This window comes from Rhamphochromis sp. 'chilingali', assembly GCF_963969265.1.
Source record: "Rhamphochromis sp. 'chilingali' genome assembly, chromosome: 7".
NCBI classification, from domain to species: domain Eukaryota; kingdom Metazoa; phylum Chordata; class Actinopteri; order Cichliformes; family Cichlidae; genus Rhamphochromis; species Rhamphochromis sp. 'chilingali'.
Genome location: NC_137934.1, coordinates 25,056,156 through 25,079,871, shown reverse-complemented (window position 1 = coordinate 25,079,871; position 23,716 = coordinate 25,056,156). Strand labels below are relative to the sequence as shown.

At 40.7% G+C, this 23,716-nt stretch overlaps 2 protein-coding genes across 5 annotated transcripts in view; both read right to left on the bottom strand.

Moving 5' to 3' along the window:
• mical3b (microtubule associated monooxygenase, calponin and LIM domain containing 3b) overlaps positions 1 to 1,926 on the bottom strand; it is a 32,230-nt gene extending 30,304 nt beyond the window's left edge. Inside the window, exon 1 of the mRNA XM_080886031.1 lies at positions 1,780 to 1,926. The gene's annotated coding sequence lies outside the window, so the exon portion shown is untranslated. The remainder of the gene's footprint in view (positions 1 to 1,779) is intronic.
• Positions 1,927 to 13,825: 11,899 nt separating this feature from the next.
• svopl (SVOP-like) lies at positions 13,826 to 23,345 on the bottom strand. 4 transcript variants are annotated; one of them, XM_080887182.1, is made up of 16 exons: positions 23,196 to 23,345; positions 19,625 to 19,734; positions 18,964 to 19,055; positions 18,778 to 18,876; positions 18,415 to 18,486; positions 18,205 to 18,329; positions 18,038 to 18,101; positions 16,893 to 17,018; positions 16,308 to 16,436; positions 15,879 to 15,952; positions 15,174 to 15,370; positions 14,907 to 15,018; positions 14,716 to 14,797; positions 14,547 to 14,636; positions 14,355 to 14,468; positions 13,826 to 14,265 (listed from the first exon to the last, which is right to left on the bottom strand). In XM_080887182.1, the coding sequence occupies exons 2-16, from the start codon at positions 19,731 to 19,733 to the stop codon at positions 14,254 to 14,256; spliced, it is 1,497 nt and encodes a 498-aa protein (XP_080743308.1). In that variant the 5' UTR covers position 19,734; positions 23,196 to 23,345; the 3' UTR covers positions 13,826 to 14,253. The 4 variants fall into 4 exon arrangements, with proteins under 4 accessions (XP_080743308.1, XP_080743310.1, XP_080743307.1 ...); XM_080887184.1 differs by having other exon boundaries at positions 18,964 to 19,052; XM_080887181.1 differs by having other exon boundaries at positions 19,625 to 19,778; positions 23,196 to 23,343.
• Positions 23,346 to 23,716: the final 371 nt, after the last annotated feature.

Here is a 23,716-nt window from a genome sequence, read left to right as displayed (position 1 = left end):
TGGAAAAACAGGATTTAGTGAGGTGTGGGTATCGAAGTAGTGATAAGTATTGGGGTGACATTAGGAAAAACAAATATTGTTTATCATTTTGAAAATAAAGTCTAAATGTTGAGAAAAGTTGTTTCAAGAAAAACTGCTACAGCTGCTTCCCCTCTTAAACATGCCTCGTGTAGATGAGTCACTGAAACCAACTGATCAGCCGTGCTGTGATACAACATCTATCCTGTATACTGCACGAGGCTGTGACCATCGATGATCTCACATCTGTTGGATTTTGTGTAAAGCTGACCAACTCTTCAGCGTCGTCATGCTGATCGTGTCCCAGAGCTGAAATTCAAATCATTTTCTTCCTTTAACTAAAACTGATCCTGAAGTACGACCTCACTACCTCAGAGGCTACAGCAGCCGTGGCGCTTTGTCCTGAAACAGCTGTAATCTATACATTTTTCTGCTTTTTTTTCTTCCTAAGAATAGAATTATGTCTTTAATCTCAAAACTGTCACCAATATTTTTTTTTCTTAATGTGGTCTTAATACTCCTTTATACTTCTTTGTGTGAGACGCGATTTAAACCATTGTACCTGAAACGCTCACAGAGTCGGCTCAATCTGATGGTCAGCTGTGTCGCGTGCAGAGCTGAGGTCCAGTCGTGCATCCAACACGTTCTGAGCAAAGCGGTTTGGTGGAGTGCTTCCTGACAGTTAACAGTTAATTAAAGTTATTGTAAACGGGACATCAGCAACAGCGCTCTGGAATAAAGGAATCTGCTTCCGCTGCCGGGTGCACTCTGTAGTCGTGACAACCTGGACTTAAGGTGACAGAGCAGCTGAAGGGAAGGTGTGACGACCTGGATGGAGTCCAGACCCCCTGCTGATAAACTCCTGCTACACCGAGGCTGCGTTCACAGACACTCAGGCGACTGCTGAAAATAACACAGCAGCTCTACAGACATGGCACTGGAAATTAAAACTAGAAAACCCTTTTCCTTCAGCTCTGTTTGAATTTCAGAATAAAACATCAATAAATAATCCATAAACTATTTCAGCACATTAATCAATAAATATCTTTTAAAAGTGTTCACTGCAAAGACATCAAACCATTCAAACAGCAAAACCTCAGATCACTGGAACTGATCAGATTATTGATCATCATCTCAGAGTGAGTAAAATGATAATGATGTCTCTGTGCTGTAGTCACATGACCAGCCGTCAGCCTGAGTATGTGTTTGAAACAAAGAGGCTCACAGAGCATGGCTGTCAGTACCAAGCACCAACACGCACGTTTGTCTGCCTCTGTAAGGACCCTCAGTGACACGATGCTTTCATAACCTATACCGTCATGACCTCTGACCCCTGAGGTGAGAATAAACAACCTCACAAAGATAGAAAAACAGCAGCAGATCTGAGTGTGTTTCACTTTACTGGATTTAACACAGAGGAAAGTAATTGATTTATTTAGTCTATTGATTATCTGTGCTTCAGACGGACAGCTGAGGGTGAGACCACAGTTTGATGTAGATATTTCAAACTGACCAAAGAGACATCGAGCTGCTCGGTTTTCTTTCTCAAGATTCAGCACCGTCTTGTTCTTTATTCAGCTGAGTGTAAAACACGGTTACAGCAAACTCTGAATCTTTCTGCAGCCTTTTTATTTGCAGCTCAACTCTACAGCACTCAGAAAAACTCAATCCCACCACACACACACCTGTGACTCAAAAAATAAAAGTCTGCTTTTACTTCCTGTCTGCAGACTGAATGGAAACAGACAGAAATGTACTCACATGTCAGAGCTGCCAGCCGCCTGCTGCTCGCCTCCAACTGCTACTGCTCCCCAGCACACACTAATCCACTTTAATCACACAGACACAAGCCTGTCAGTGTGGTCAAATGTCCTCACAGTGTCTGAAACGTATAAAGCTGGTCAAACAGGCGCACTGACACACACAGTGTGTAGCTGAGGTCAGGGGGCGTTGTTAGATTGGGGCAAGCCCCGCCCCCTGACTGTCAGCCAGAGAGCGGATCCTGATGGTAATCTGTGAGTTAACAAGCTTAACGGGAGCTGGGCAGCAGCCTCAGATCATCTTTGTTATTGATGAAGTAGAGTTCATCACTGTGACATTCATCACATCGCAAGGATCAAGCATGATTGGTCATGTGACCTCAGACTTCACAGGTGTAAATAACACCATCACTAATAATTAGCTCCACAGGTACAGAGACAGGAGCTCATGTGGGAACCTATCAGCAATCACGTGATCACTCAGACAAGGACTGCAGTGCAGAAACTGTCTTGACATCATCAGGTCTGTGTGAAGAATCTTAAATAACCCCGTTTGTCACCAAGCAGCTCTCTGTGTGACATCCTACGTTAAAGGCCACGTGAACGTCACATATCAAACCATCTTTTACTCTTAGACTGCTTACCTGAGATTTGAAGCCAAACCTCCACCATCATCAGCTAAAAGGCTGTGTGGCTGTTGTGGTCCTGAGAGTGTCAGGTAGATGTGACTTCATAAGCCTATGCAAAGAGGACACTGGACTTGCTCTTACTCTGGGTTTTCTATTTATTCAGGTACAAAGACAACATCACACCTCATTATCAACAGTGTGTTACGCAACTGCAACATTCAGGCCTCAGGGTTGGGGTGACTCTACTTGTTTTTCTTAGTTAACAAAAGACTAATCTACATTCCTACAACACAATGCTGTCAAAGTCTTTCTTCAAAAGTTCAAACAGGTATGTGATCATACAGTGGCAGCATTATTTTTTTTCTTATGGTAACTAAGAAATAAGAGCTTTTATTTCTAACTTAAAAAACAACAACAATAACAATTAAAAAACATAATTTTTTCTCATATAATGTTGTTATACAAAAACCACAAGTTTCATGTTATACTATCAATCATGGGGTTGAAAAATGTTCCTAGCCTACTCACATCTATATAAACATCTGTATGCCTCTCCTAGGCTGCTCTTACATCTGTAGATCTGCTGTCAATTCATGAATATAAAGTCATTTCTCATTGCCAGAATTGCTTTGTGGGAAAAAGCTGTGCTTTTCAGTCGACTGCTTGTTTTGTTATTGTTGTTTTCGGTTGTTTGTTGTTTTCCTTTTCTGTTGTAAAATATTTAAAACCTTTATTAAAAACTAAGTAATAAAAAAAAAGAAAAATGTTCCTAGGCTGTAAACAGCATGCAGCTAGTAAGAACCAACATGAGCAACATGAGTGAGGATGAGAACAGTTGAAGGCCCTGCCTCAATATGCATACTTTTGCGTACTTGCAGTTTTAATTATGCAAGTACTCTTCCAGTTCAAAGTACAGTGGTCCCTTGCTATAACGCGGTTCACCTTTCGCAGCTTTTTAAAAAAAATGCAATTTAGCATGCTTTTTTTTAATAGCACAAGTGTTCTGCATCCTGATTGGATGCAGAACACTTGAATGCTGGCCTAATCTCTGCATTTCATTTGGAAATTTTCAGCTATCTCCAAAGGTTCTGATATAAATCAATTTGGTATTTTTAATAGCCATTTGTTCATTCAAATGTTATACTATCCTATATAATGTTTAAAAACCTTAAATTATTTTTACGTTTCTATGTACATTAATTTTTAATAAAGCACCTGATTGTTTTGCTGTCATTTTCCCCTCCTATAAAGGCTTTTCTTTGCTTGAATTATTATTATACTAATGCAATATTTAATGTTTTATATTTTAATCAAGGGACAAGTGAGAAAACCCTGGCTCTCGTTGAGTGGTGGGCGGAAAATGAGAGCCTTTTTACAGGAAGGAGAAATTCCTGCAAGACTTGATGGGAGCAAGTACTCATTTTGACTGGTTTTGCTGCTCCCCGTGTTCTAGGGAAGGATTAGAGGAACACATCTTACGATAACTAGCTATTGAAGTGACTGTGCCACATTCTTTTCTTTCAGGGACTTTGTTAGCTCTTCAGGCCTGGCCATAGCAGCCAAGCAAGCAAAAAAGAAGTGGAACAATCTGGAGACCAAATACAAGGTAATGTACCTGTTCCTATCTGATTCCTTAGAGTGGTTTAAAAAAAATACTTGTTTACCATTCCTTAAATGCAAGGCCCTGTTTTGTTTTGTTTTGTTTTTTAAATAAAATGTACTTTGCAATTTAGTAATACAGCCCACGTAACTGTGATAATATAGCAATTAATACATATTTTTAGGAGCTTAAAGACCCACCAACAGGCAAGGGTGTAGAGGACCACCTGGCAGTGGTACAAAATGATGGATGCTGTGCTCCAGGGGCAACACTCAATAAGTCCACCCCTGGTAGTTGCAGCAAACCTGACATCCACTACAGGTGGTGCAGTCAGCACTCCGGTCTCATCCCCTTCTACAGAAGTGTCGAGGAAGAGCCAGAGGAAGCGGCCCGGGGACAGCCAGGCTATACTACAATTTTTAAAAGACCAGGCGGAAAGAGAGGAAAAAAGAGAGAGAGCGGCTCTGGCTAGGGAGAAAGAGAGGGAGAGGGCAGCTACTGAAAGGGCAGAGCGATATATGTCACTATTTGAAAAACTGAAAATGAAAAACTGAAAATTTTTAAATAAAGCACTTTACATGTCAAAAATTATTTATTTTTTTTGCTTCCTGTGTAACTGGGAAATCTCTTTAGTCAAAGTAAAACAAATCATTTAAACAAGTGTAACACTTACAATAACATTTAACATTGGATTCAACCTATATAACCGTGAACACACGGTTAACGGTTGAGGTTTATAAAAAATATACAAAAAAAGAACACTAATGCACACTACTTACAATTTGAACAAATAAAGATGGATTTTAACTAATTAACTTAATTTAACTAATAACTAACACTAATTAGTAAAAAAATATGATTTGAATTTAACTTTTTCTGATAAGGCATGACTACATCTTACAAATGAAACCTTTACCTAGATGTAGTTATGTTCAAACAGACATGCAGGCAGCTGTTCAGGAGCAGACAGTTGTGCAGCAAGCCTGGCTCGAATACAAGTTCCTGAAAGCTCCGTGTCTGCGCCTGTGCCTTCTGTTTTGGCTTCGGGTCCTGCTTGTGCCACCCCCTTCCTCCTCTCCTTCTTCATGGCAGACGTCATCTGTTGCCAAACAGATATTTTGGAGGATGCAGCAGGCCCCCACAACTTTGGGAGCAAACAGAGGCCGAATCTCAAGGGCTCGCAAGAAGATGGAGCGCCAGTATGTTTTGAGGATGTCTGGCCTTAGCATGGTACCGATTGAACTTTTCTACCTCTGAGTTTTAAAAGAAAAACAGTACGTACTTTTATTAAGTGCTTAGTAAACTTTCAATTAGTGTAATAGGTAGAATTATAATATTGCATTTGTTCTGTTAAAGCTCTGCGTGCTTCACAGTAACTGATGTAGCACTACTCTGTGTTTGTAGGTGTAATGAAAAGGGAATTATGTTCTTACTTGACACAGGCTGACGATATAGGCTCAATATTGCCACTGGGTGCTTAAGGCATGGGTATCCTCCATCTCCCAAGAGGAAGAAGCCTGCTGGTGGATAGATGGCCTGTTTGTAAATTGGGGATCTTCGCAGTACTAGTGCATCATGCACAGATCCGCAGTTACCAATGTACACATCTAGGAATGTACCTTTGGAGTCACAGATGCCCTGCAGCACAAGAGAGGGGAACAGTTTCCTATTTATGTAGGACCTGATATGGTTCCCAAGGTGGACGAATCCGGATATGGCATCCATCAATTGTACCAGCTGTGCAACGGAATGCCTCTTTGCCGGGAAGGCAATAAGATGCCGTCACTCTGTATGAGGCTACACAGACCAGCCAGTAAATGGTTACAAGCACCTCAATTTCGTGGTTCCAACCGTGTTGTTTTTCCCTGGGGAGCATTTGCACAAGCATGTTGATGCTGAGTCTGAAGGCTGGTTTGAGATCAGCTAAAGGATGGGGACACTGTTATTTATTTGTGTTTATATTTTTGCTGGGCTTTTTCCTGTTTTAAACAAGAAAAAAGACACTTAAAGTATGTAAACAGATATGGATTAGGTTTTTCTATATATATATACATATATTTATTGAACAGTACTGAATTATTTATTGTTATTTTTAGTATATGTCATGTGGAGAGTAAAGCTTGTTTCAGTACTGCTCAGTGATACATTCGTTAAACTGTATAGGCTTTATAGTATTGATCTACCACCATAAGATATTATACACAGCAAATGCAACCTTTTCTCTAGATTTGGGAGTACATGCATAGAAACACCAGGCTATTAGTTTTTGGGGGGTTTTATGACTCAAACTTTATTAGATTTTAATATTAAAAAACAAAAACAACAAAAAAAAACAAACAAACCCAAAACAACAGAAGATAACAGAATGGACATTCCCAGTCACAACAACAAAACAAATTGAGAATCAATACATATTCTCATGCAAAAAAACAAAATCCAAAATAAAGTAAATACACAACGATGCCAATATTTCACATAGACCCAATTACAGCTATCATATTTAGTCCAACCTTAACTACTTTAGCCGGATACGTCACTGACCTGTATATGAAAGGTAGTTGGCCCATTTATCATTATAGTCGTCCAGTCTATTTAGCAGCCTATATGATAATCTTTCGCAAGCTGCCACTTGTCCCAGAGAAATATAGAATTGAGAGAAGGTAGGAGTCGATGAGGCCTTCCACTCTGTCACCAACAGCTTCCTCCCCAGTATAATAGCCATTTGTACCCAATGAGCAAGAGGAGTGGGTAAGTGACTCAAAGCTGAAGGGTCTCCTACTACATAAAGACTGTTCATAAATGGCACCCCTTGGCCTACAACCTTCTCTACTACAGTATGAATATGAATCCAAAAATCTTGGACTTTGGAGCATCCCCAAAGCAAATTGTAAACTCCAGACGTCTGCTTTATATTTTTATTTACAATTGAGTTCATGTTTGTTTTATAATTCATAGATTCATTACATAAGTCATCTTTTCAGGATTAATAAATGAGAAAATATATGTGTTTACATAAAGTAATTTTAAGTCACTGTTTTGGGATTGGAACCTAAAAGGGGGTACCTCTCACTTTAAGTATGTTAGTGCAATAGTAGCATGAAACCCTGTGTGAGAGGGAAGGGGAGGAGCATGGACAGAGAGGTTAGGAGTCTCACGGTTTTCTGACTGTGTGCACAGGTAGTTCTGGATAACTGCTATTTTTTGGAACTTTCATGCTAATTTAGGAAGGAGTTCATTGTTACATCTTCAGCTTGTAATAAATAAACAGTCTTCAAATCATAATGCAACTGGAAGCATTTCTTTTGGAAACCAGGAACACGCGTCAGCCATAGACTCCCCTTTTTGAACTTGGTTTAGTGGAAATTACCCTACACAAATGTAAAAGTGTGCCACTATCCTGCTGGCACTTCCAACATGCATCGTCAGTCGCTAGACCCACCCTGTGCAACCGTGAGGGTGTCCAGTAAACTCTATTTAAAATCTTAAATTGAACCAATCTTGAACGCAGTTCACATGACATTTTTTTCAGATTCCTAAGAATGCCATTCCATTCCTCCACTGTAAAGCTGAGATTTAAGTCCATTTCCCTTGTTCTTTTGAGGGACAGTGTGTTAGGATCGGAAGCTAATAAAAGCATTTTGTAATAAGCTGATGCCTCTTGTCCACGCCCGAAGATTGTTTTGATTTCCTCCAAAAAGTTGCAGCTTAAAGGGAACTTTGCGGATGAGCCAAATGTATTAACTGTCAAATGTCTTAGTTGCACGTATTTCCAAAATTTCTGCCAAGGTAAATCTGTCATGGTCCTGGGTCGTTGACCCAGCGTTTTGTGTTTATTCTGATTTGTATTAGTTTAGGGTTGAACCTGTAGTTTGGTGTATTGTCAGCCCTACCTGTGTCTGTCCTTGGTGCTCTGTTCATGTCCCCGTGTTGTGTTGTAAATCAGTCTGTGTTTCCTGTTTTACTTTGAAGGCTTGTGTTCTGGATTTCCTGTTCTGTTCTGAAGGTCTGTGTCTGTTGTCATGGTGTTCAGCTTGTGTCCTCCAGTCATCATGTGTATTCAGATCAGCTGTTCTTCCCTCCTGTGTGCGATTACCTGATTACCTTGTGTGTGTATATTTAGTGGGTGTCGGTCTGTGTTGGTTGTCGGCTCGTCTGCATTCATCCGTGTATTTCTGCGTATCTCTGCGTCCATCTGCGTCCCTCTGCCCCGCACCCCCTTTGTATGGTCTCAGGTTTGTCATTTAGTTTCTCCCAGTTTAAGTTTCCGTTTGTAAATTACTCATACCTCGTTGCCTGTTTTTGCCACCACCACCTTTGTAAATAAAACATCACTCGTATCATCAGTTTGCTGCATCTTGGGTCCTCCTTTTCCTCCACACCACACGGCTCCCTCCGCCAGCCGTGACAAAATCAAATTCTTCTGCAAGTTTTTCAAATGATTTAAATATACTGTTTTTGTAAAGATCCCCCAGCACTGTGTCAGGTTTATAATATTGGATTGTCATTTATGCTTAGAAATATTTACTCATATATGCTTAAAGTTTTATAATCAATTGCATGTTGATAGAGGTTTGATCCTTAGCAGTCTGTAAAGACTCTGTGTGCCTTCTGGTATAGCAAACACATTTATATCTGTTTTAGTCTAAGTGCCTTTTGTTTAGATGAACTGCTGAACTTCCAGACGAGCAGGTTTAGGGAAGTCGTTTATGGGGTCACACTCTGAACACGCACAGGCAAGGTACTCTTTGTTTGTATGTATACGTCATATGTTAATGAACCTATGTATATTCATGTAACCTCAATAAAAGAGCAGTGTTACGAGGGAGTGTGGACGAGAGCGACTGGGGTCAAGCGAAGGAACGGCGCTTGTCATGGTTCTCTCCATCATATATGAGTGACACAAAGAACTTTGCCTACTCGTGTCTTGCTATTGCTGCGTAGTAGAATTGTCTTGAACGTTCCAGCGAATAGGTTTGTAGCATAAACCTATCAACTGTTATACCTCTCTGAAACCGGAGCTTCCAAAAGAAGGGTAATTTGGCAATAGAAAGTTTGGGATTATACCAAATACCAGCAGATTGGTTGAGATGTGGGTCAAATTTGAATAATTTGGACAATCTTTTCCATGCTTCTTTTAAATGAGAAAATACCGGATGTGATTGGATGTGGGGGGACAGATTAGTTGATAAGCTATATAATGGTGTAAATGGCGAGCATGCAGTACTTTCAATAGAGAACCAAGGAGGCGCTTTCTCAGGGGGTAAAAACCAATGTGCCAAATGCCAAAGAGAAAAAGCATAATGATATAAAAGTAGATTGGGCATCCCTAACCCACCTCTGTCTACTGGTTTCTGCAATTTTCTCAAATTCAGTCTAGGCTTTTTATTATTCCATATCAATGCTTTGCAAAGCTGGTCAAATTGTTTGATGTATTTCAAAGAAACATGAAATGGTAGAGCCTGCAACAAATAATTGAACTTAGGTGTACATACCATTTTAACTACATTTACCTTTCCCACATCGAGAGATACATCTGAGACCAACGATCAACATTAATTCTCATATCGCTGAGTAAAGGTTCAAAATTTATCTTAGGTCTGACAGATGAGGCGGGAAGGTAATGCCTAAATACTTAATGCCCTTCTGAGGCCAGGAAAACATACCGGTTTGAAAAAGTGACCTAGGTCAATAACTAGTTAATGGAAGGGCCTTCGATTTGGTCTAATTCACCTTGTAACCAGAAATAGCTGAGAACGTATTTATTATTACCTGCAAGGACTTTAAAGACTTTTCTGGGTCTGATATAAAAAGCAAAATGTCATCAGCATACAACAACAGTTTATGACAGTCTCTCCCTATACTGACACCTGGATAATTGGGCTCCCTATGAATAGCCTCTGCCAGCAGTTCAAGGGCCAGAGCAAAGAGGAGTGGGCAGAGGGGATCCCCCTGCCTGGTTCCTCTACCTAGTTCAAAAGAAAGCCCTATTATTCCATTTGTAAGTACTGATGCCTTGGGGTGTACATATATAAGATGAATCCAGTTAATAAAGCTTTTAGTAAAACCGAAACACTCCAAAGTGGCAAATAGATATCTCCACTCGACTCTGTCGAATGCCTTTTCGGCATCCAGCAAAATCGCAGCTATGGGAGAATGACTGTCCTGAACCGCCCATATAATGTCAATTAACCTCCAAATATTATCAGCTGAAGAGCGTGAGCTTATGAAACCAACTTGATCTACATGTACAAGAGAGGTTATTACCCAGTTTAATCGATTAGCCAGAATTTTAGATAAAATTTTACTATCATAGGAGGTCAGGCTTATCGGTCGGTAGCTTTTACAGTCAGTGGGGTCCTTGTCCTTCTTCAGGATAAGTGTAATAATGGCTTCAGATAGTGAAGGTGCGAGCCTACGCTCTTGAAAAGATTCATTATAAGTGTTTAAAAGCAGTGGCGCTAGATCTTCTGGAGAGGATTTATAAAATCCAGCCGTACAGCCATCCAGGCCTGGTGCTTTATCAGAGGGAAGGTGTTTAATAACTCCCACTATCTCTTTAACGGTAATGGGAGCTTCCAAATATTTCAGTTGATCCACTGTCACCAGTGTTGGGTAAGTTACTTTAAATTAGTAACTTAGTTACATTACTAGTTACTTCTATCAAAAGTAACTCAGTTACTTCAAGTTACTCGTTACTTTCAAAGTAACTAGTTACTAGGGCTGGGCTATATCATACTGTTCACGGTAATACCGGTGTAATGTTGGGCAACGATAGGAAAATGAAATATCGCGATAGAATATGGATAAAACGCGCATGCGCAGTGCCTTTGTTTTCATACGCACATGCCGGCGACGCAGAATGAGAAGGGCGAAAGCGGATCGTTGAATGAAATGGATGAACCAGAATTGGTTTGTAAAAATGCTGCAACTTCAGTGGTGTGGAACTGGTTTGGCTTTCATCCATCAGATACACAACAAAGCACTATTTTTGGTAGCGCATGCTAGCGGGCCGTCGTTATTACCGTGTTTTTTGGAAAATATAGCACACTTAAAATCAATCCTTTGATTTTTCTGAAAATCGACAGTGCCCCTTATAATCCCGTGTGCCTTATGTATGAATTCTGGTTGTGTTTACTGACCTCGAAACGATTTTATGTCGTACACGACGCTCGAAAATCTGTCAAATGTTTTAGTCCGACTTTGCTAAGCTACGAAGCCGTACCGCTTGATGGATTGTCGGAGCATTACGGCTACCGTAGGCAGGAGCCTCGCGGAGTGATACGTACTGTGCTTCAACATAATATTACCGTATTGTGTGTGTATAACCTCTTTTTAAGTTTTGTGCATATTATACATGGTTATGCTCAGGATATGTCGGCCAGTTTCCACTGGAAATGCCTTTTGGTTAAACTGTCAGCGAGAAATTTGCATTTGCACTGTTACATTTTTATATAACTTTAATGCACATAAAAAACAGCTGCTTGTTTAAGTGAAAATACATTTATGGGTTTTTTTTCACTAATAAAGTTGTGGAGTTGTAAAGTATTTTGTCTAGTGTCAATTATATCGTCAGTTATATCGTTATCGCAAATTTTCAAATGTATATCGTGATAAATATTTTTGGTCATATCGCCCTGCTTTACTAGTTACTAGGGAAAGTAACTTTGGTTTTACTGAGAATTCTCTTGTTAATGTGTAAATAAAAAAATAAAAAATCCCGCAATCGAATATACTGGATCTACAGTCTTATCTATAAAACATACATTCCAAACCAAACTTTGTTCTAGTTTAATGCTCATAATACAGTTTAACAAACAGAACATTGAGAATGGACACAGTACAATAGATCCACTAAGGGTATGAACTCACCGCTCCACCTTGTGTCCAATTCAGTTTAGAGAAGAGGTCTGAGTTAACCTCCAGAATTGTCCTTAATACGAAAATGAAGCGAGCACGTAATAATCATCATTTGTATCTCTCTCTAAACATAATAAAAACTCCATTAATAAGGTTTTATTAATGGAGTTTTGGAGCCACGACCTTTTCCAGTACTTTGGGGTCTAGGAAAAACAAAAACAAACAAACAAACAAACAACAAAAACAAAAACAAACAAACAAAGAACAAAAAACAAAACAGGAGAAAATTACTACCCAGAAAAATAAACAAAAGCGACAGATGAAGGGAAAAAAACCCCAACAAAAAAACGACAAAAACAAACAGGCAAACAAACCAGTTTTACACCATGGGGCGAATGAAAGTCATTGCTTTTTTATGGTCCTCGAAGCAACGGGATCCCTGAGGAGCTTTCACAACAAGCACTGCTGGGTAAATTAAGGAGAAACCAATACGTTTGTTGTGCAGAAGCTTCTTGCACTCATTAAACTTATTCCGCTTCTCACTCAGCAACTTTGAGTAGTCCGGGAAGATCATTATACGATGACCTTACCATACGACGTCCCCCAGGCGACAGGCAGCCTCGGCTATTAGTTATTTTTAAAAATGTACTGAGTGAAGAAGGCACGCCATCAAGGCACGTCTCCTCCCCCTCATCTTCATTCTGGCTCTTCTCTCCCGGATCTTCTCAGTTGCGCTGCTTCTTCTTCAGCCTTAAGGTACATAATGCCAGCAGCAACTGTGACAAGCACCCGATCCATTTTCCTTTTCTTATCTTTTTACTCAGCAGATGAACCACCGATACCACAAACTATTCCCGCGATTATTTCCTGCTGGTGGCTCTTTATATAGCCGCACATATTGCTATAGTGCAGGTAATTTATAAAATATTTTCATGTATTATTTTTCAATGAAAACACACACAGTAACGTTTAGATATAATTTTATTGTATCCAGCCCGGTCATGTTAGCCTGACCTGTGATGTACTCCCGTACAAAACATGAGAGCCAGGAGCCAGCCAGTAAGCACCCAACTGGCTAACGAGTATTAGCTTAGCATGCTAACCATAAGTACTAATTGTAAATAAACTTACTATTAAGAGCTCCAAAAGAGCTCCACTATTAGAGCTGTAACTTTCAGGGTACATGCTAGAAGTGCTTATAACAAAAACACATACGAACTATTACTACTGTGAGAACATTTTCACTATTAAACATACAGAAACACCAATGCTGCTCACCTGCACCAGTCTCCATTTTGGGATCATTTTCCTTTGCTCTGGCATGTTGTGCAGCCACGAGGAACCTTAACAATGCAGTTGCGTTATTTGTCGACCAGGTGGCTCCAAGTTTAATATAGTTAGTTTAATATGGTAATCTTCATATGAATAATAATTGTGAATTTTCGAGAGTTATAGTAGTATTTGTCTTCATTCCCATTTACCTTAACCCAGCAAATTTACCATTAATATGGCTGTAGTCACTTGAAGGGTCATGCTCACTTTGCGATCATCACCTTTTTTAAAATTTTTAATCTGAACAGCATTTATTTGGCCGACAAGCATGAACTGCCTACAGTTTACCACAAAAGATTATTTATTTATTTTTACATCAATTAATTAATTTTCTCCAATCACAAATTTCCATAATGAGACATCGAAATCTGGCACATGCTCCAACTATTAACATGTTATAAAGCTTCTTTTTTTTGACTCCGTTACAGCTGCACTTGAGAGGCTGTTCATATCACACCTGAGGCGTGAGCCTGTATCATTTGTCCTGAAGGTGGCGCCAGAGGAAGATCATTTACACTGCACTCACAGGATGTTCTCATTAAATTCAGTTTTATATGATCAAAGTAAAACATGACATCTGTAGCATGAAGGAAAAAAAACATCCACAGGTAGACTATCTCACACAAACACTTTGTTCAATAGTTGGAGTTTATTAATGAGCATACAGAATTACTGTTAGAGCCTACTGTACCTGTACCTGTACCTTCTGGATATGTTTATAAAATATACGGTAATTATTATTCTTTACATACAAAGAGCCAGAAATAATGTTACATTGTTATACTGTTGAATCTTTTAAGCATAAAGTAACAGCTGATTCATGTGAAGTGCAGGAGGAGGTGAAAGATAATCCTACAAAAACCAGAGAAACAGGGCTCATAACTGGCCTGACAACCTGAACAATGTAAGGTTTCCTTCACTGATGCCAACAAACATTCATTCCCTTTGAGCTGTTAATGAAGGCACAGCAACACCTGAGGTCAGTATCATATTTAAAGTCTTTACACATGTAACCAAAATGAAATAACAAAGAGCAGCAGTTTGTTCAGAGACACCATCAGGAGTTTTGCTGAAAAAATCCAAACAAACAAACATGTCAGACCACGGCATTTAGACATAAGAAAAAAGAACAAAGCTCATACAAAATCACATTCTCACCAGCAGAGCTCGTCCTTTGGTTTCTATTGGCATCAGGAAGTTTCCTAGAGCGCAGAGCACACAGGCCACAGCGAACGGACAGAGAGCCAGAATCACCGACTGAGACATCAGCACCTGAAGTACACACAAAGCAATGATAGACTGGACCAAAAACCTGAAAACTCTGATCATTAAGCAGGACAGCCAACGCACCTGAGCAATGAACGGAGCGATCATTCCTCCGATGCGACTGAACGACGTACAGAAACCCATCCCCAGAGAGCGCGCCACCGTGGGGTACACCTGAGAAACCAAAACTCCTGTCACCTCAGACCCGGTCCTTAAAAAATGCACCGTTGAAGCCAGCAGACTGTGAACGTACCTCTGCTGTGTAGATGTAAACCACATTAAAGTTCATGGAGACCAGAGACCGCAGCAGAAACAGCAGCACCGTGAAGCCAAACCTGCACGACCAAAACAGACCAGATGACATCACAAACCTTGACTTGCTCTAATGAGATGACGTCATACACTTGGACCCGGTCAGGGGGGTCCAATCTGTGGGGCTCTTACATAGTGGAGCAAATGTTGAGTATCATAAAGAAAAAGGCTGCTAACAGCTGCAGCACGGTCAGAGTCATCTTGCGTCCAAACACGTTGAGCAGAGCGATGTTTGCTGGGACCACTGGGAGGATAGAAGAGAGGAGTCAGAGTAGACCTGATCCGGAAACAGCACAGCAGCAAACCTTCGCAGTACGTTTTAGGAATTATTCTGCAAGTGTGGCTGAAAAACTGATGAACTGAAAATTCTCTCAACGCATTTCGTTGACGATGACTCACATGCAACCTCTCCGAGGCAGCTGATAAGCAGAGTCTGGTAGTCACTGTAACCAAAGGGGATGCAGTAACACAGTCCGTCCTCATGGCGATGTTTGACCTGATGCTCTTTGTCAGCATCGATCACACACAACAGGTTCTTCTCCAACAGTTCCGAACTGCTCAGCACTGAGCCGTAGTATATAAACGATGCCACAAACCTGACAGTGAAACAAATGAAAGTTGGTCCTTAACAGGTCCAAGAAGGATTATACATACTGGGTATAACAACCACATTCAATGACTTCTACAAACCTCGGATGTGTCTATGGTTGGGAAAAAAACTGCTGGGAGCATTTTAAGTTGTCTACGAAATGTTTCCAGAAATGCTTGAAACACTTCATAGACAACTTTTGTCTGTATAAACTTAGTACTTTAAATCTCCCTATTTGGCATCCAATCAGAAGACATAATACAGTATTCTCCTCTATGCCTATGATACCTTACTATGTTTTAATATAAAGCACGCATACTTTCTGATTTGGTTTCCTTAAAGAAGGAAAGTTTTTCATGACTATTCCTGTCTATAAATGTAACCTGTGCAAACCTCCAGTTTGCTTTCACTGGATCTTTTGCTTTTATCTGATAATTTGCTCCTTTGATGCCCTTTTACTGTGACGGCTATGTAGCCTGCTTTTATTAAAACACTAAAAAATAAAATACCATTACCATGAGTACCAGAGCAGTACAGATGTCCTCCTGAATAATGGGCTGAGCAGAATTCTCCAGCTGCCTCTTTCGCTCTGAAACACACAGGAACATTCACACCGAATATCCTATGACTGAATCCAGTGATACCCTCAGATTCAACTCAATTCAACAGTTTTATTTATACGGCGCCAAATCACAATGGCAATCACATCAAGTTGCTTTATATTATGAGCCACCATCAGGACATCCCTGTGAATTACACATACTGCCCTGTGTAGTGTTTTTCCAGTAGACTGTTATCACAAACTTTAAGATAAAACAATTTTGAAATATTTTTAATCATTTTGACAGCAAAACATTTTCAGGAGCTGAAAGATTCCTTCAGCAAACGACTTTCAGGAAGATCGGTACACTTATTTTAAGTCTTACTCACTGCACTTAACGCACCGTGACGGGCTCCACGAGTCGTCCTGGCGGAAGAGAAGCTCGGTTCATTTTAGCAATCCAGTGCAGCGTTTTCATGGCAGCCTCAGTCTTTCCTGCTGATACGTTGTAACGAGCCGACTCAGGAATAAACTGATTTGAATCAATACATACAGAAACAGCAGTCAGTCTGGGTTCACGAGCCTGAATACATCCAGCAATCAGAAACTCACATTAGCCTTGATGAGATTATTGTGGCAACTTAGTCTTCCCCAGCTTATGCTTTAAGTGGCACTTCATGTGATTTCTACTAGTTTAGTGCCTCCGCTTCTCTTTTTTGTTCACCCCTCTCCTTTTGGCACTTTTAGTTTAACAACCAACAACCTAAAACCTGACAAACTACTTCAGAACCTCCAAATCATCCCTCACTTCTTTTAGTAACTGTGAATTATTACAGTAAGACTTAAACATCTTTGAAAACCTCTTTAGGAATCTTTCATTCTTCGTTTAATTTGCCACACTGAATGTTCATATGTGCATTCATTTCTAATCTAATGATCACAGCACTGCTGCACAGGTTAGGGTGGACAGGTGAGGGGCATATCTCACCTTAAAGAGGAAGATGAGGATGATACTCGGCGTGACAGAGATCCGTATCATCCACCTCCAGCCCAAAGTTGGAACCACCAGCATACCCAGAATGATGATAAGCATGGAGCCCAGCATCCAGAATATCTGACACACAAACAGGGAGCATGCTGGGAGATCTGAACTGATGACATCACACCATACAGGTAACTAAGCTGAGTTTGAGGATGCCTTTGAAAACCCCATGGGAGAAAAACAAACAAACAACGTGACGTGAGCTGAAGCTGTTACCCATGGAGCTGTGCTCTCTCCATGACGCGTATTAAGCATTAAAATAAGGCTGGCAACAGACCATTATCTGTGATTTATGATACATGTACGTGTTTTAGAGACGGACTCTGAGCTTTGCTGCTGTCGCCTTGTGATGTTTTGTATTTGCTGGACATCTAAAACTTTATCTTTCTCACATCTCTTTAAAAACAGAATATTATCTCCACAAGACTGTGATTAATAACTGCGTGTATACACTGACACGTGTTTCTTTGATTGTATTGCCTTAAAAAGATAATAGACCTACTCATCTTTTATGTTTTTATCTTTTATGCTGAGCATGTTGAGTTTTCCATGTAATAAAATCTGCGTCAAGCTGCTATTGCCCATGATTATTATGAAGGTCAAATAAAACACTGGATTTAACCCTGTGAGGTCCTCAGTAATGGGCACTAGAACCCTCTCAACTTCTGTGCTATCACAATATCTGATTTCCAAAACATGACCTTAGAAATGAGGATTAGAGCAGAGTAAGGAAGGAACTGCGAGCGAAATAACAGCTGGTGACAGGAAGTGGGTGATCCCTCAGTAAAACTTTTATCAACTTCCAGGTAAGCAATAAAGGCAACGACCAACGGAGTCACAAATACTGTTGACTGATATACAGCGGTGGGTTACCCAGGCAACCTCAGCCTGTAATGTTTGATAGCGACCAACTGTCAGTGATAAAGTGATGCTGATGATCGCTTCCTGTGTGGACACTCATTAGGACCTCTGTGATGTTTCGCTCTGTGAGGTCTCCCAGATGGAGCAGTACTTTGTGGTCAACATGATTCTGACTTCCTCGTCTTTATTTTTGTGGAAACCAGTGAAACTCAAAGAAAGGATGAACTCACGGTGGCCAGAGGCAGCAGGGTGGCTCGATGCTTTGCCGGGATGAACTCGGTCTTCAGCACAAACCTGAACAGAGACACTATCAATTAGAGCAGCCACTGAAGCTTACCACCATCCAGCCAATCAGACTGCAGGATGTTCAGCGTAATGTTTGTGTGTGTGAGCTGACCCCTGCGACACTCCTGCTACGCCGCAGCCCACCATGGCACGCAGGAAGATGAACCAACCGTACGACGGTGCGAATGACGTGAGCAGCGAGAAGTACGCACTCCACACGAAGCCACCGAACACGACCTGGATCACACACACACACACACCAGCAGTCAACCAATCAGTGCACAGACTCCAGCTGAGACCTTGCGTGTCGGTTGTTTCTGACCTTCCAGCGTCCGTATCGGTCGGCGATGTATCCTCCCAACACTCCACAAACCATGAAGCCCAGAAAAACCATCTGAGGACACAGAGAGAAGTGTTGCAGCACTTTCATATAGCCATCACGTTAATGAGCTCACACGCCTCTGATGTAATGAAACAAGAAGCTGCTCTGCTGACTGTGAACGTGATCGATCAGTGAGACCTGTTCAGAGCTGCTGACCATATAAAGTCAAGCCATGCTAAAGAAAGCCCCACTGAGGTCAGGGTTACCCTCTGAGAGTTCAGAGGTTTCAGCCTAACTGGTTGACGCAAATTAATTGATTAATCAATAAATTATCAGCAGATCAGTCTGTGTGCTGTGACTCACAGTGGAGACGAGTGCCACCTGCCAGTCATCCAGACGCCACTCACATCGAATCTCCGGAGAAACCACAGCTAACAACATGATCTCCATCGCCTCCACGATCTGCGCACAAACACGAGCACAACAGTGAGCACCCTGATTACTTTAAATACTCTGAGTATTTTGCTGCTGAGCATAAACATTACTCACGCTGGAGCTGCCCATGATGACAAACAGCAGAATGTGAAAACGCCCGAAGCCGATTTTCTCCACGGCATCCTCCACTGTAAACGTTTTATCTGCTGCAAGAATCAATCAATCAATACATCAACTAACATCACCACCTTCCTCTTGCTCAGAATGGCTGTGACAGACACCTTTAATTTCATAATGAGGGAAATGAGGTGGTGAGAACTAGTTCTTCTGTGGTGGACTGATATGATCCTAAAACAGTTGAGCTTTAACCTCCTTGCAGAGGACTTGAGTCCCAGCATGCTCCTGATCAGGACCGCCTGATCCTGGTTCTGTTGGAGGTTTCTTCCTGTTCAAAGGAAATTCTTTGAACAGGAATTCGAGTCTTTACCTTTCAGAATAAAGCATCGCACTTCTGCTGTTAAGTGCTTTAGGAATAAAACTGGACTGAAATAAAGTACAAAGAAGGTCTCTGTAGTGAAACTGACCGTTAAAACCTGCCCATGGCAGAAACCTACTGTGCTTCTCCTGATGTTTTTGCAGTTTTTGCAGATAGGTTCATTCACAATAACATCACAACGTTTTTAGGAAACGTTTCAAAGGGCCTCACAGGACCCTCCAATGTTTCCAAGGGCATCACATCATCTCCAGATGTTTGATTATCGATTATCAGACTCACCATTGTTGCTATTGTTGCTGTCCTGCTTGTCGTCGGCAGGTTTCTCCTGCAGTTCCACCTCCTGCAGATGGATGGAGCTCACCAGCTGAGTCTTCATAGAGTCACTCATCCTGAAATGAGAAGTCTTCCTTTCAGCCGTCTGAGGTTCAACCGTCTGCAGATACATGAGCCAGAACATTTGTGAGCAGAGTTTCAGCTTCATGCAGCGCCGCTGATTTTAATCCGGTTATTAGTAAACTGAGTCTTCATTTCATCGTTTATATTAAAATCATATCTGTGGCAATGTTGCAGGCTTCTTCAAACATTCACTCACGCTTAATTCAGTTCAGTTTATTCAATTCAGTTTTATTTATACAGTGCAAAATCAAATACAGTGAAAGACAGGACAAAAAACATGCTGTGGAAGAGAGTCAGAGAGGTCTATTAACACATAGTGAGCGAGAAAGGTGACTGAAGAAGAAAAACTCAATGCATCATGGGAATCCACCAGCAGCCTACACCTATTGCAGTATAACTAAGGGAGGATTCAGGGTCACCTGATCCATCCCTAACTATATGCTTTAGCAGAAAGGAAAGTTTGAAGCCTAATCTTAAAAGTAGAGATAGTGTCTGTCTCCTGAATCCAAACAGGAAGGTGGTTCCACAGAAGAGGGGCCTGAAAACTGAAGGCTCTGCCTCATTCTAGTTTTAAATACTCTAGGAACAACAAGTAAGCTTAATCCACAACTGTTTGGTTTTACCTTTCAGCGGGTCTACAGTCTACAGAGTAGAAAAACCGATGTTCATCCAATGACTTCAGGGTGGCGTTACAAACACCGCTGAGTCCTTCAAAAGTAAAAGTCCCAAAGTACTACTGATCACCTTCTCCATCAAACTGATCTATTGACTGATTAATCGCCTCCAGAAAAAGATGAGATTGAGCAGACTGATCAGTGAGCTGCTGCCAATCAGAGTTTCAAACGAGCAGTTGATTTATGGATTTGAAACCAGTTATTAGTAAACAAAAAGAACATATTATTGTCAGGCTTACTTTATTACATTCTCTGAAGCTTTTTTTAAAATCATTTTGCTCTCACAAACACAGATTGTGCTTTATTCACAAGGGAGGTGTGTTAGTTTCTCTGTGAAGCTGAGGTGGAGGAAACTGAAGTAGGTGTTGTAACGAAGTGATTTCCAATGTTTCAATGTTTGTTTGTTTTTTTATGTGTAATGTCTTTACTTATATTGGTAAACAGACTGTAGAGAACATGATTTAGAGATGAATTATACAGAGGTGGGACCAAGTCATTGTTTTGCAAGTCTCAAGTAAGTCTCAAGTCTTTATCCTCAAGTCTCAAGTCAAGTCTCAAGTAATGTCAGGCAAGTCAGAGTCGAGTCTCAAGTCACTTGTGTAAAAGTCCGAGTCAAGTCACAAGTCTGAAACTTTGAATTTCAAGTCCTTTCGAGTCTTTAAAAAAAAAAACGAAAAAATAATGTTGCAGTTATGCTAAATGTAAATATTAGACCATGTAATTTTAAAATCTGTGTTTTTCTCAACACATGACAAAATAGTGAACTTAGAAAATATACACAAATTGTGAAATTGCACCTCTTTAAAATGCAGCTCAATTAAACCTAGCTCCAAGAATAATTTTCACCGACAGTTCTGAGATACGCTGCATGTTATTCTTGGATGCGGTTGTAGGACCGGCTTTAAAATCGCATGACAAAAATATCATACACATTAAAAAAAACTGTATCACCAACATAGCCTGGACAACATTTGCTAGTTAGATGAAGTCAGCTATCTCATCTTAGCATATTTATATGCATATTTATAATCATACGGTTCTTGGAGTGAGTGCATACACTCATGAAGTTTAGTAACTTCCGGTCACTGCAACAAGCCCAGGTACAGTTTACCGACGGATGGGTGCAGGACCTTGAAATGCACCGTGTAGAACGAAAGACCATCGTACGTATCATAAGTTTACCAGTCTCACAAATCGTCTTCATAAATACACATTCCTTAACCGTTTATTAATAGGACCTTTGAGCTCAACGGTAATTAATTAGTAGTGGAAATAATTTCTGGTAGCATCACAGAAATGTAGCAGTGACAATAATACTGTATGCTGTAATCGTACTGGACAATTAGTGATACAAAACAACTGTTTTATCCTGTGAATAAAAGCATATGTTTTTGTCAATGTACCATAATAACAGAAGCGAAACGCAATATTGTGTCAGGACAATTCACTATTTATGCACAATAAATAAAGGAGCATAGCGCGACAATTTCTGTTCAGCGCCAGACTTGCTTGTAACCTATATCACCAATTATGTTATGAAAATGACGTATTAACTACAACAGCAGACTGACCTTCGTGTAAATGCTTGGAGCAGACTAACCTGTGAGCTGGAGTGTTCTGGGACGTTATATTTGATCTTTGAATGGCTGCAATCCAGGCCATCCGTCGCATCTTTGTTACTTCGGAAACATGGCTTGAACAATTTCTCTTCAACGACGTAATCCGATAACAACCGATCTCTTTACCCGTCGGCTTCCCGTGGCTGTCATGCGACCGGCTATTGCAGTTAATAATACAACAGCTTCTTGACATTTTTGTGTTTCTTTTTATCGCTGTATAACTGATTTTAATTGAAAGCCTGCGTGCGCTAGTACCGCTTGCCACGAGTTCCCAGAATCCTTTGCGGTTCTACCCGTGAATGACGTCACATTTTCAATCTCTATATAATATGCATGTTAAATTTTATATTTGGGGTAAAATATCAAGTCTTTTCAAGTAAACCGGTTCAAGTCCAATTCAAGTCCCAAGTCATTGGTGTAAAAGTCCAAGTCAAGTCACAAGTCTTAGAACATTTTTTCAAGTCAAGTCTAAAGTCATAAAATTAATGACTCGAGTCTGACTCGAGTCCAAGTCATGTGACTCGAGTCCACACCTCTGGAATTATATATTAAGTTATGTTGTAAGTATGAACCTGTGTTGTTGTACCTGCTTTATAACCAATCCAGTCCTTTTTGGCCACTTAAAAGATCTTTATTGAACTACTTTGTTATATCTGCTGCCATCTTAACCAAGTGTCTCTTGAAAAAACACACTTTTAATGTCAAAGAGACTTATTAGCTGGATAAAACAAGAGTGTTGTTGGTGGCTCAAGACAACCTGAGATCATTTGAGGGACATATTTGACATGTTTCATATATCATAGGCCAAAAATCATTTACACCAATACAAGCAGTCTTTTTTTGGCAAATAACATTGCTGCAGATTTCAGGCAGACAATGAGGTTTTTGAACTACACGTAAGAAATCCTCAAACCTTAAAGAAACAAGCATACAAACTCTGGATGAGGAGATATTTTAACAGATGTGTTAATCCTTCTTTAATGAACTGGACGGAATCGTTTTGAGCCCAGTCAAAGGTAAATGGTCCGGGAAGAACCGGCGCGATTAAAACGGAGTGCGGGATTTATTATGACTACAGCCACTTCAGCTTCACCTCTCACACAGGAACCAACAGCGGAATCGAACCCTTAACGTTCTCTCTCAAATAAAACCAGTACTCACACAGATGTTGAGTTTCAACTCTGAGGCCGCCGGTGAGGTCTATTTTCATCCTGTAGCAGGTCACAGCCCGACAGGTAGGTCAACACCGTAGCTGTTCACCTGTCCAGGTGATTCAGGAAGTGCTATCGTCACCAGAGAGCCAGCCCGGGGGGAGGGGTAGGGAGCTTTGTGTGCAGGGAGTGGTTCAGTTCCGCCCATCAGCAGCTGAGTGAAGAAAAACAAAACAAGAGCCTCTCCACAACATTTAACGTCACAATGAGAGACAGGAAGTCAGCAAATGAAACAATATGGTCAAAAACAAGATCAATAATTTAATCTCTGAGCAGTTCGACCTAATAGATCTCAACCCATCACACATACCTCTGGAATATTTTCACTTTATGAAAGTTAGAGCACAAATATTTAAACTTTAGTCCTGAAGCTCCCCCTGCTGGCACTGACAGTAATTACAGACAGATCCCTGCAGTTCCTCTGAGGTCCAGCAGTGGCAGCAGTGAGTCAGTGCCCGTAAACTCCCATGT

Bases quoted from the DNA above. Each gene is read 5' to 3' on its own strand.
- svopl (XM_080887182.1), bottom strand. From the start codon at position 19,733: ATGAGTGACTCTATGAAGACTCAGCTGGTGAGCTCCATCCATCTGCAG. The intron at 19,056-19,624 runs GTGAGTCTGATA...TGATTCTTGCAG, and splicing joins CAGCAACAATAGCAACAATG to CAGATAAAACGTTTACAGTG. The intron at 15,019-15,173 runs GTGAGTCATCGT...CTATCCTCCCAG, and splicing joins CTGCCTCGGAGAGGTTGCAT to TGGTCCCAGCAAACATCGCT.